Source organism: Colias philodice, chromosome 1 (assembly GCF_061535455.1).
Source record: "Colias philodice isolate Cphi_HAF_F1 chromosome 1, ilColPhil1 Martin Lab GWU primary, whole genome shotgun sequence".
NCBI lineage: Eukaryota > Metazoa > Arthropoda > Insecta > Lepidoptera > Pieridae > Colias > Colias philodice.
In genome coordinates, this window is record NC_143086.1 from 8223589 (window position 1) to 8237025 (window position 13437).

The 13437-nt window shown below is 31.7% G+C and overlaps 3 protein-coding genes across 3 annotated transcripts; 2 read left to right on the plus strand and 1 right to left on the minus strand.

Annotated features, from left to right (window-relative positions):
• Positions 1-1061: 1061 nt before the first annotated feature.
• Positions 1062-2717, plus strand: LOC149491241 (KIF-binding protein-like). The gene has a single exon (XM_089699229.1). It carries the CDS (start codon positions 1062-1064, stop codon positions 2715-2717), a length of 1656 nt encoding a protein of 551 aa, XP_089555355.1.
• A 1667-nt stretch (positions 2718-4384) lies between these two features.
• Positions 4385-11717, minus strand: LOC149491242 (solute carrier family 35 member H1). The gene is made up of 5 exons (XM_089714589.1): positions 11304-11717; positions 10383-10670; positions 8636-8888; positions 8159-8325; positions 4385-5221 (listed from the first exon to the last, which is right to left on the minus strand). Exons 1-5 carry the CDS (start codon positions 11487-11489, stop codon positions 4898-4900), a joined length of 1218 nt encoding a protein of 405 aa, XP_089570715.1. The 5' UTR covers positions 11490-11717; the 3' UTR covers positions 4385-4897.
• Positions 11718-11993: 276 nt separating this feature from the next.
• On the plus strand, positions 11994-13323 carry LOC149491243 (uncharacterized). Its single transcript, XM_089714617.1, has one exon. The coding sequence runs from the start codon at positions 12154-12156 to the stop codon at positions 12907-12909; it is 756 nt and encodes a 251-aa protein (XP_089570743.1). The 5' UTR covers positions 11994-12153; the 3' UTR covers positions 12910-13323.
• The last annotated feature ends 114 nt before the right edge of the window (positions 13324-13437 follow it).

Here is a 13437-nt window from a genome sequence, read left to right on the forward strand (position 1 = left end):
ATAACTTCTAGAAAGATTCAAAATGTCTCAATTTGCATGTTGAAATTTAAGAATTTCATTGATGCAAATAAATTCAATTTGTAAAATAACTTATTGCACTTTTATATATTTCTATTTTTATCGTGTAGTTGTCTATTATCAGCTTTCAATTGAATCGGTGTTGAATCTTGAAAGGAGTCACTGGAGTTTAAGTGAATAGTATTTGTAATTTAATGTTAGCGTAAGTTGAACAAACAATCATGTTAGAAAGTACTCATAAATATACAGGCCTTGCCAAGATTTATTCATTAATAAACTTTTTTCTTGGATATTGGTGTTTTATTAATTGTATATGTATTATTTACATCTTACCACTTCCATTCTTAACCCGGTTAATATAGACATTTGAAATTACACAAATTCCTGGAGAGGCAAATATTGACACAGAGCTGATGGTCATCATGATTTGTTTCCTAGTATTTTTTAAAACGGATTTGAAAGCAAATTAGGCAAACTTACTCGAGTTCTAGTATGAGATGCATTTATATTGGAAGTATATACTTTCCTTCTCTTCCTCATGTTGTCTTCTTACTGCAGTCATAACAGTTGTATGATTTTCTGATATATTGCAACCATAATTGCAACGGATTGTAGAGTCAATAATTATAAAAATATATAAACTTTAAACGCTTGTCTACAAGTGATGTCAAAAGGCAACATTGAGGGAAGATATCGCATAACTTAACTTCGGTAATCCGTTTGCAGAAGCGTAAGGTCTGCAAACGAGCTTAGGCTTTTGCAAATGTTCGAGGGCGGTGTTAGCGCTAACCATCAGGCGCGCCGCGCCCACCAGCTCCGTTGCCGAGGATAGCATAAAAACTTACATAAAAAATGTCAGAGATGTAGGTATCTAACCTCCTCGAATGAGTTTGGCAGAAGATTAATTAAACATTTAAAAATAATTCCTAAATTCGACGTACAATAACAGCAAATACTTCAAACATTTTCTATTCAAAAATTTCATTTTCAAAAATTCAAGGTAATATTTTACTAAGCTTACAAAAATTGTATGTGAAAATATAATGGAAGCTACATTGAGTCGGATAGCTAGTACTTTTGAGAATGTGCGAAATACTATAAAAAATAAACATTCTTCAGAAAGACTTCAAAGTTTGAAAAGGGACATTCAATTCCTACAAACAGAACTTATTGTATTGGGTAAAGAGAATCATGACCTTTATGTACGATCCTTGGCAATGGAAGGATATTTAGCTCTGTTAACAGCTAAAGCAATGCCTATATCATTAATTGATAAACGGAACATCCTTCAAACATCATATGATAAACTCAAACCTTACGAATTAAGAGAATATTGTCTTTTCATATTACTTAGAATACAAAATTTACTATGTTATTATCTGATACAGTTAGATCAAACAACTTTGGCCCGAGAAATACTTGAAAATATAGAAGAGATTTATGATAAGATCAATGAATTTAAGCCAGATACATTTTTGGACGCTGAAGATTTATTTACGACTGAACCCATTAATACAATTAAACGAATCAACCCGGAAAAAATCGATAAAGTTATTACAAACAATATTCAAATGCAAGCTTTTTTATACAACAAATTGAATTTACCAGATAAATACACTCTTTACAATCATACAGCATTAAGAAGACAGTTGGAAATGAAAGAGGGTACTCCGCAAGACTGGGCTTTACGAACTGCACGGCTTGGGAATTATTTTACATATCTGAATCAGCTCAATCATGCTTGTCATCATTTATGTGCTGCCTATCATGTACTACGTACTTGTCATGATAATTGTAAATTAATGCCAGAAGAATTTATACTTCAGAAAGCAGATTTTGAAATACAGTTCCTTGAGTTGAGTCATCATTGGGTCAAATATGGCTTAGCATTATTTAAGCTTTCCCAGAAGAATATTTTAAATAAGTATTTTACACAACCATCATCTAAAGCAGATTTATGGAAAACTATGGATGTTGTTAATGAAGACATAGAAAATCTTGAAGAAAACGGAAAGGATATCGGTTCAGAAAAGACTGGTAAAGGAGACTGTTCAACAGAGAATATTTTTACATTCCCTTCTTTGGATCTAAGAGATATAGAGAATAGAGTTCCAAAGGAAACTGTAAAAACTTCGGAGGAAGCTCGAAAACTTTTTGCATTTACACATAAATGGTTGATGAGAGCCAAGCATTATTATGACTTTGAGCAACATTCTGCTCAGTACATAACATGTTCCTTGCAACTAGCTGAACTATACGAACACCTAGCTTTCTTCGAAAAGAATATTGACAGTCAATACAGTATTCAAAAGAGAAGAGCAGATGTTCTGGAGGCATTAAATTCTTTACTAAAAACGTGCGATCATGCTATGTCCGTACAGATAGATGTGATTCGGGAATTATCTCAAGTGCAATTGGAACTGATGGCTTTAAATTTGCAAAAATTATGGCTTGAAGAATCTCAAACAAATATACTCAATTTAGATATTGATGCAGATTCAATAATTCATTCTTTAGATTCGGAATCGAATAAGACGCTAACTGAAAAAACCCTGAACGCCAGTTCTAAAAATGCACTTTTGAGGAAAATGGAAGCAGCGACGACTTTAAATGGAAGATTGTTTAGACTTAGTGGGCAATTGAATGCTAATCCTCCGTCTGAAGCAAGTTTTGAATGGACCTCAAAATACAACAACTAGTAGTTAGCCGTTTTTTTAATGATGACCTCTACCTACTTGAATACATACCATACCTACCTACATACCGGTTGTGAAATATGAAACAAAATCATTTTAGATTAGATAAAATAAAATAAAAATACAAGAAATGAGTTGTTTTTATTACAGTAGATGATGAAGATTACAGGTTGTACTTCATCACGATGTTTTACTTCCATTTGAATTATCAAGTTTATTAGAGATTTCATCTTTGTAATTAGCCCGATCGATGAAATAAAAATAGGGTATAATTATAGCAATTTTTTTGTTACCAGTTGCATGTTGCCGTATTATGACCTCTTATTTCCAGACCAATTCCAGGCAGTTTACGCCGTGAATGGAACTGACTGGCAAATTCATATTATGAACGCAATAACCAGCCATAGTTATGATTTGTATAGTATAAATTTTCCAGTTAGTTCAATTCACGGAGAAAACTGTCTGTAAATAAGAGTTCATAATACAAACACTGGGCGTGACAAATTAAAGTGCACACGCAGATTATCCACCATTTCTTGGGAACTCCAAAACTATTCTTAAAAATAACCTTACAAACAAAAAAAACAAACTTTGCTTTTAAACACAATTTATTCACTTGAACATAATTACATTATACACAAAAATATTTTCTATGTCAAAAATAAATATTCCACATAAATATATTAAATTTATTTTACAATACAAATGCACATAATCCGGAGTACACATTACGAATTTCATATAAATGCGATTATAAAATCAGAACCATATCTAGTCGTATAATTTATTTGGGAATCATATATCCACTTACTAAATTAGATAATGTATGGTTTAAATGCATTATTATTATAATTTAACCAAGCAATTAAAATTTTGTTGTATATCAAATTGACTTTATATTCACTTTTATTGATATAAAATGGTTTATAAAACACTACTGTATATATTATATAAAGCTACTACACCTAGTAAAGTGTCTAAATATCTGCACTTTATTTTGGTGTTTAATATTTGCAATTTATTATTTTAGTCTCACTGTACTGTTTAATGTTAATCTAGTATTACTGAACACTTAATTGTGTGCGTTTGTGCGATTCATTATAATTAAAGGTATATAATTCTACAATGGATTAGGTAATGGTATTTATTATAAGTATTTATCAAATATTATAATTAATAATATTTTTTTACAACAGAAATGAAAAAAGAAAAAATATCACATGTTGTATACAAGCTAAACTAATACCTGACTTGTAAAAACTGAAAATAATTGTCTTGGCATTAGGATTTAATTATTCAAAGAAATAACAATTTTATTGTATACCCTGTAACAAATAAACAATAGAAAACAAATAACATAATTAAAATGAACTTATGAAACATCTAGTTACATAGCCTTTTTAAATATACTTTGACTTTTTAACACACAAATATACTAAAGCGTAAAAAACAAACAAAAAAACTTTGATCTTCGTAATTAATAAATAAAATATTTTTAATAGCATTTCTTACATTAATGGAATGATTTATGCAAAGTTAAAACTAAAAAATACTAATATACTAGCTTAATCTTAACAATTAAAATAAAATACATTTTTTTTAAACACGACAATACATTTTTTTTCCTTTATCTAAAGGATTTTGTAATTTACATACAAAATAGTAATGAATATTGACTTGTATTATATTATGTATAATTTTTAATTTAAAACAACTCAGTTTTAGTAACGAGTTATAGTTATAATAAGTGTATATACATCATTTATTGTGAATAGATTTTTTTGTCATTATAATATATGTGATAGAGCACAAGTCAAATAATTAATAAATTTACAGTCAAAATCAACTATTACTGCAATTTTAAAACAGTTATCATCGTTATAATATAATAAAGAATATATTTTAATATTAAATATTATCATACAGGTGTAAAACTGTGTGTATGGAAAAAATTGAGATACTAAAATACTTTCGTAGATATATACAATTACATTGTATCATACAAATAATTCTTAATTCGCGATAACAAAAGATAATAAATACAAAACATAGGTGGTATTGTTTATCGCGCCTTATCATTATTGTAGAAATTACAAAATCCACATAAATACGTCTTTTGGTTTGTTGATAATAAATATTTATGAAATGGTTCAATGATACAGACTTACAAATCATCCGATATTCTAACTGCCGTCTCGTCGTTGTAGTATTTCGTATATAACGACATTGCTGTCGATATCGCTTTCATCGCTGGGAGCATCTTCCCACTGATCGTCCAATAAAGGCTCGTGCCGTTCATCTTTTCTCTTGGGTTCTCTGGTCCTTCCTATTTTGACAAAGTCGTCATTTTCCAACGCCTGGACAGAGCCAGCTACCGCTTTAATAAATAAGACTTTGTGTATAATGTGGCCAGTGATACCGGTCAGACAAAGGACCAGACCCACAACGTTGATGGGACTCAATTGGTCCCCGCTCACTTCTACCGCTAAGACTAGAATACACAGTTCCTGGAAGAGAACGAGTAAGACGTGAGATAACTATTTACGTGATTGCTTCACTATCTAATATATATTATAAAGGCGAAAGTTTGTAAGGATGTATGGATGTTTGTTACTCTTTCACGTAAAAACTACTGAACCGATTACAATGAAATTTAGCACACATATAGAGGGTAACTTGGATTCAGCGGCGGCCTTACCCATTGCGAGGCTCCGGGCGGCAGGCCCTTTGCGAGGCTCCGGGCGGCAGGCCCTTTGCGAGGCCCTTTGCTCTTCGTGAAATGTATGTGATGCGAAAGTAGGTCTGGTTGTTTGGTTTAGGTATTTGTCATGTTTGAGGAGAAATGATAAAGTTATACATACAAATGAATAAAATTTGAGTTTTAAAATATTTATATACTAGCGGTTCGCCCCGGCTTCGCCCGTGGTACATATTTCGCAATAAAAAGTAGCCTATGTCCTTTCTCGGGTATCAAAATATCTCCATACCAAATTTAATGAAAATTGGTTCAGTAGTTTAGGCGTGATTGAGTAACAGACAGACAGAGTTACTTTCGCATTTATAATATTAGTATGGATTTACCTATACATAGAAAGATTTACCAAATTAACAAATACAGAGATGATAAACTTTTAAATTGATGTTTGCGGCTTTTCCTAAGGCTAAAATCTTTAATTAAAGCACAATAATCCAACGAATGAGCTACGTCATTTTCGATTGAAAGAATAGCAAGGGCTGAAAGCCGATCTTGTGTCATTGAATTCCTCAAATATGTTTTAATAATTTTAAGCCTCAAAAAACTCCTTACAGCAGACGCAACTGTCACAGGTGTGGTGGCAATAATTCTCAGGACTATTTCGATAGTGGGGTAAACTTCAGTTAATTTGTTTTCTATTATGCATTTCAGCACCGAGATAATATCGTCGTTTCCTTCATACACACGCATGAACATACTCAGTACACGCACACATTTTCATTTTTTTAAATTTGCTTGGGTGGGTTGTTGCGCGAGGCCCCTGCAAGAGCGAGGCCCCGGGCGATTGCCCTGTTCGCCACCCCCTAAGGCCGCCGCTGCTTGGATTAACACATAGGATAGTTTTTATCCCGGAAATCCCACGGGAACGGGAACTATGCGGGTTTTCCTTTGCAAACGCGGGCGAAGCCGCGGGCGGAAATCTAGTATAGTATAAAACAAAGTCGCTTTTTCTGTCCCTATGTCCCTATGACATAGGGTCCCTATGTATGTATACATGTATGCTTAAATCTTTAAAAATACGCAACGGATTTTGATGCTGTTTATTTTAATAGATAGAGTGATTCAAGAATGCTTTGGGGATATTCTGCGACCTTTCTAAGGCTTTCGACTGTGTAGAACATTCCACTCTATTACGGAAACTAAATTTTTATGGTATCAAAGGTTTATCTCAGGACCTCATAGCTTCATATCTTCAGAACAGGGTACAGACCGTTGTTGTTAATGGAGAGAAATCTTGCGGTGCGCCGATTAACATTGGTGTTCCGCAGGGATCTATCTTAGGACCGTTTTTGTTCTTAGTGTATATTAATGACCTACCTTATTATTTGCAGGATATGTGTGAAATAGTACTGTTTGCAGATGATACCTCATTAATATTTAATGTGGATAGATATGACACAAATGTTGACGAAGTAAACTCTGCTCTTTTACGCATATCTAATTGGTTTAATGCTAATAATTTATTATTGAATGCAAAAAAAACAAATTGTGTAGAGTTTATCCTTCCAAATGTAAAAAAGGTCAAAAGGGATATCATTTTAAACGGGGAGGTATTATACCCTGTCGAGTCTACTGTTTTTCTTGGTTTGACACTAGATGAGAAGCTACAATGGGGGACCCATGTTGCCACCACCGCTGCTAAGCTCAGCTCAGCTGCATATGCAGTTCGAAGAATAAGGCATCTCACCGATGAAGATACGGCTAGATTGGTTTATTTTAGTTACTTTCATAGCATTATGTCCTATGGAATTCTACTATGGGGCAGGGCTGCAGATATAGAAACTATATTTATATTACAGAAAAGAGCCATACGCTCTATATATAATTTACGTGCTCGGGACTCACTAAGAGATCTCTTTAAGAATATTGGTATCCTCACTGTACCATCACAGTATATATTTAATAATGTTTTACATGTACACAAAAACGCGGACTTACACACAAAAGTAGGAGATAGACACTGTTATGGCACAAGGAATAGAAATAAAATTGAAATGCCATTTTATAGGTTAGCTAAAGTTAAAAATTCATTTATGGGCCAAGGTATACGTTTTTACAATAGAATTCCTCATAGTATTAAAGAGTTTAGTAGTGTTAAATTTAAAACTTATTTAAAAAATGTATTAGTTCAGAGAGCCTACTACAGCATTAAGGAATATATGGAAGATGAAAATCCATGGAGGGTTGTCGCGTAAGAATAACAGGACAGTTCTTTGGCATATTATGATAATATATAATATTATGTAGTTAGATGTAAGTAACATGTAATGTAAAATTATATTGTATATGGACATGACTTTAAAAGAGCAACTATGGAGTTTCTTGCCGGTTCTTCTCCATAGATACTGCTTTCCGAATCGGTGGTAAATTTAAAGAATGTAATGACGATTCAAAAGTGCTTCTGGAAGAAGTCTAATTGAATAAATAAATGTTTGAGTTTGAAAGAGGAGGGTTTTAGTATATAATTTATAAGGTTTTAGATAAGGCGGGCGAAGCCGCGGGCGTTAAACTAGTATATATTAATTATATAGTATTCTTGCATGACAAATATTGTTTTGAGATCTGAAACACTATCAGGTGGAACAAATAGATATTTATTATCAAGTAATTTTACAACTATGTATTTCATATGAGCAGCGATTATGAATTAATTTATTATTTTATAGTACTTATAATATTAATATCTTACCTTGAAAATACCCGCAATAGATAATGTAAGACTAGATGTGTATGTAACAACCAGGAACTCACTGATCTCCATAGCGAACGCTATTGTGGCTCCCACAGACACTTTTAGCACTGTGGGTGTTAGCTCACCCGGCGGCAGACGCATCAAATCATCAAAGCATTTGAAACCTACAATATATTAGGTACCAATTACTGTCTGGAGTTTTATTTTATTATTATTAGCTAGCCTATGCAACTGCATTTCAGTGAAAGGGAATATCTTGGCAAGATTTTCGTTGCCTTACCTCGATAAATGCAATATAGGCACTAAGAATAACAATAATAATTTTCCAATCAATATAATACTTCCTGAATTAATAAAGCTTTACAATACTCTATGTCTATAGTATAAATTTCTATGTTTGTAAAATTTTCAAAAGTCAATCTTAAATGTATTCTTCTAAATTTTAATTATGCTATCTATTAAAAAACCATTTACCTTCAAATGCAATCATGAAAGGTAGAAGGGACAAAAACATCCAAGGTTGTACATGAAAAACCATGTCTACTGGGTTATGTAGGCCGAGCTTTGATTTTTGCATCAAGAGTTGGGCGAATGTCCATCTCAGGCCACCAGCGAACGAAGCGAGTAGGAGGAAATCAAATCCCAACAGATTGAACTGAGATGCATTGTAAGTGAACATCATCAAACCCGCTGCAATGGTTAGCACGATGCCAACTAATGACCATGACTGAAAAAATTATCTTTTTCTTTATACATGGGATGATAAACATATTATATAAATATAAAAATATATGTAAACAAATAAGTTGATTGTTATAATTTCGCTGTGCTTTTATCGATTTCCAGATATATATTTGAGTTTATATTCGCAAATTATTCTTGCTTTGCAATATTCGCATATAATATTAATAAAAATGTCATTCGCTTTGCTTTTAGGGTTATTATATAATTTATCAGCACATTATAGTAAAAACATCGCATATTGTATATTTGTGAACATAGTATGAGCGTGAGTATTTCATTATTGAATCTATTAAGTTACTCGAGAAATTGGTCAAGGTAGGCATATTGTGGGCTCTCATAAAGAGAAAACCGTCAGAGAAAACCTTGATTCAAAACCTGTGTGTATAATAAATAAATAATTTTTGTTTATGAAATGTAAATGCCCAACGAAGATTTCATCTCTTTGACATTTTAATTACAGAGATTCTTATTACATATATGTACATATATTAATTAAATTATGGTTTTCAAATTATTAAGGATCAAGGTTGTTGAAGTTGCATTAAGAACAAAAAGACAGTTCAGTGAGACAGTTTGGTTTGTGAGAGTTGTCTTTGCTTGGATATGAGGCAACTAGCAGCACTTCGCGGTTTCACCCGCGTGGCTTCGCTCCTGTTGGTCTTAGCGTAATTATATATAGCCTATAAGGCTATATAGCCTTCCTCGATAAATATGATATCTAACACCGAAGGATTTTTCAAATCAGACCAGTTGTTCCTGAGATTAGGGCAAACAAACAATTTGAAAACAAATGTTTTTGATCGTTATCAAATATTCAATAAAAGCTAAAATTTGCTAGGCAGAGTACATAGTAATTCAATACAATTAGCACAACATTTAGCATTTGCAGGCTTGCTCATTTCCCATTCGCCTTTTTTGGCACCACATTTCTTTCGCAAAGCATTTAGGTAATTAATTAACATATTCAAGTGATAAATAATAAAAATACTGAATACAAAATTGCTTGCAACATACATCTTAATAAACTATATTAGAAACCAAATGCAGAAACAATCCTTTTACACTGTGCATTAAAAATACTAATTAGAATTTGCTGGTGCTGTAATCAGGTGATGTAGTTTCAATAATGCTATGAAATATAAAATAGTTTTTTTTTTAATAATCCAAATTCATTCTCAATTAAATTAATATTTATTAATAAAATTTGCTTTAAATTCTCTAAATACTACAAAATAAAATACTATACAATAGGTAGGATTTCTAATTGGTATTTTTAAGTTGAGCTTCAATAAAAATGAAGGCATAAGACAAAAAACTATGTTTTTGGTCTAAATATGAAAGTGATGACAAATATACAAATTCAACATAAAAACTTCAGTACTTTTTTTTGATAGAGTGTCTCATTCATGTAAAAAGTACTACACTTATTAGAGCATCCTCACTAAGGTTTAGTTGTTCATATTCCAATGATACACACCTTCTTCTCCAAGCCTAGCAAAATGGCAAATCCAAGAATGAATATGATTGTAGTAGACTTTGTCATTGTATACAAAGATATTGTAACCAATTCCAAAGCCCAGTTAGAGAAGCCCACATCAATCCCACTAGCTAAGCCAGTAGGACCAACGGATCTAAGGCAAGTCAAGAACGATAGCATCAGTTGCGGCTGCCCAGTTATCAGTTGCAATATGATGCGAACAAATACAGACAGTATCCACTTTATTATCAAGTGATACATCACCACTGTTAGGGGATAGTGAAAGTCCTGCAATAAAATAATTAAGTTTAATTTAGGTTTTTCTTGGTACATTTTTTTGAATTGCTACTAGTGTTTCGGTTTTGAGAGTGATTATTTGAAATTTTGGGTTACATTTGAGAGATGAAAAAATGTTAATTCAATTTTGAAGGAAATTATCTAAATGTTTGTCTTATCAGTGGAGTATAAAGTATAAACTTATCTCTCTAAAGCCTAAATCATAAACTTAATACCATTAAGTTTCAACATTAAATCTAATTGATCATTTAGCAATTAAAGTTTCAAAATGTAAGAATCTAGTGAAAATTCTAGTGAAAAAACTAAAGTAAGCAAATAGAATTAATAAAAAAATTGAATATGGGTTACCAGAGGTGGTACAAGATAAACAATACAAGATTGAAAAACATAATTTACGTATCTTGAAGGTCAATTGCAATTAGTATTTACTGAACAATGATCTATATAAGTAGTGGACAGAATCCAAATTGAATATAGGTGTGTTTATACATATTTAAAATATTTGGGTTATAAACTTGAATAAATAATTTTGAAACTTTATTTTCTTAAAGACTAATATTATTGCACCTCATATGCCCATTACATGTAAAGTATAAAAGCTTAAACAATAAAATAATTTCTTACCTTTAAAAGCCATCTCTGATAAAAAGTAAGGCCTATCGATAGAGAAAAATACAGCAATATCAATCCTAGGGAAAGGAGACTTTTTTGAAAACAAACATCAAACCATTTGCCTTTAGGTTTAGCAATAAATTCGTTTTCTTCGGCATCGGTCTTGACCGACAGCTGTTCATATTTTGCACCCGACATGGCGAGCGCTTTTAAAGCCGATCTAAAGATTTACCACGTAACTACATAGCCGTAATAGTAGGGGTTACAGATTTCACCTAAAAAGCTCCGTCTACTATAATATTCAATCTGAATTCATTCAATTTCAATGATAGTAAAATGATTATGATAGAAAATACTGTCCATATTTTTGAAGGAAAGGCACCAAACAATACTCTTCACCACGAGAGAACGACGTGTCAATGTCATTAGATAATCACAAAAAGATAGCCATAGCTTAAAATTCAAACAATCTAGGTATGTAGAACTACATGTACATCTACTTGGTCATTTAAGTTATTATTTGCTTTTCTAGACACTTACATTGGTATATATTTTTGTTATTAAATGAAATATAGTTTATTCAAATCGTTAAACTTTTTAACATTACAAATTACAATATCGTGTTAAAATATCTTAGATCATTATAAATATAATACTAAACTTTTTGACATTATTCAATAGACAGTAGTGCTAGAGCTAGCAACTCTATGACACAATCTCAGTTGTCTTTGTCTCTATTGATCCAAAATAATCAACAAAGAAATTGGAAAACTATTTTACAAAATCGTTACCTAAGTCGTAACATTTAGAATTCCGAGAAAAAAAGGTTTTAAACTGCATTAAGTGTTCAAAATTCAGGAATATGTCGGATTCAGCTGGTTTTTCTTCATTATTCGCGCTAGTGGACAGTCACTTATCCAAGACTACTGTAAAGGAGAGCAATTCAGATGGAGTTTCCAGAAGTCCGTTCCAAATCCCTTCTTTGCGAGATGGACCGGATGTTAGATCTTCAGAAAGTCGGATATTTTTACCTATGTGTCCAAGGCTACCTATTCCATCATTAACTTTGAGTGATACTCCAAGTCCAATCACAAATATTTTAGCTGAGCAAGTTGCTAATATGCTGAAAGCAAAAGAAAAAAAACAACAAGAAGATGAAGAAAAAAGGAGAGTGGAGGAAGAGATGAAAAAATTAAAACTTAATGATGAAAAAGATGATTATGTCATAGATTTGATGAAGGCATTACAAACACCATATAAACCTGAATTGCGAGTTAAAGAAGAGGTGCTTAGTAGTAGCAGTTCATTTGAATCGCTGTTTGGACCTAAATTTACAGATGAGGATCCGTGCACATTAAAGACCCCTGAACCACTATTACCATGTACAACAGATATGTCACATATGTTAGATGTAAAGGTCCGTAAAGGAAAATCATCAACATTTGGTAAAGTCCTATCATCAAGATTGAGACCTGTGGCTGCTCCATATATACATAAGAAGGTTGAAAATAACATTAAACCTTTTGATTTTTCGACTCCTTCACCTTGTGATGCATTCCGAGAAAAATTAAGGAAGCCTACAATGTCATGTACCTATACTGTAAATATAGAGCAATAGATTTAAAAAACTTTTATTTGTATGTGGTTTGTAAATTATAAGCTAAGTTAAGGTGTAGGTGTAGATACAAGTTATCATTTATTTATATCTATTATTCCTAAGAATATTAATTATTAAGTTTAAGTTAACACATATTTGCACAAATACTTAAAAATGATTGTAATAGAAAAATACATCTTGAAATACACTAATGTATACAATATACACTTGTATAAAAATGAAGAACAACTACATAATTTTATTTCAAGGAATAAAAATAGGATACCATAGAATACCTTTTGATCCTTTTTAAATTAAGTAATAAGAGTTGTAATTATAATATTGAATTGTAATGATTGTATTATTCCTCTTATAACTTGAAGTAAGAATACACTTGTTGGAATTTCATCATGCAAAATGTAGTTCAAATGTAATTGACGAAATAAAAGACATTATTGAATAGAGAATAATTTTATTTCTTCATATTTAAGTAAGATTCTTAAGAAAATAATAAAAACAAGTTACATAAATATACATTTATTGCTGTTA

What these genes read in the sequence shown, in the direction of transcription:
- LOC149491241 (XM_089699229.1), top strand. Translation starts at nt 1,062, where the DNA reads ATGGAAGCTACATTGAGTCGGATAGCTAGTACTTTTGAGAATGTGCGA.
- LOC149491242 (XM_089714589.1), bottom strand. Translation starts at nt 11,489, where the DNA reads ATGTCGGGTGCAAAATATGAACAGCTGTCGGTCAAGACCGATGCCGAA. An exon ending in TGCTAGGCTTGGAGAAGAAG is followed by an intron (nt 8,889 to 10,382) that starts GTGTGTATCATT and finishes TAATTTTTTCAG; the next exon opens with TCATGGTCATTAGTTGGCAT. An exon ending in CTATTGCGGGTATTTTCAAG is followed by an intron (nt 5,222 to 8,158) that starts GTAAGATATTAA and finishes GTTCTCTTCCAG; the next exon opens with GAACTGTGTATTCTAGTCTT.
- LOC149491243 (XM_089714617.1), top strand. Translation starts at nt 12,154, where the DNA reads ATGTCGGATTCAGCTGGTTTTTCTTCATTATTCGCGCTAGTGGACAGT.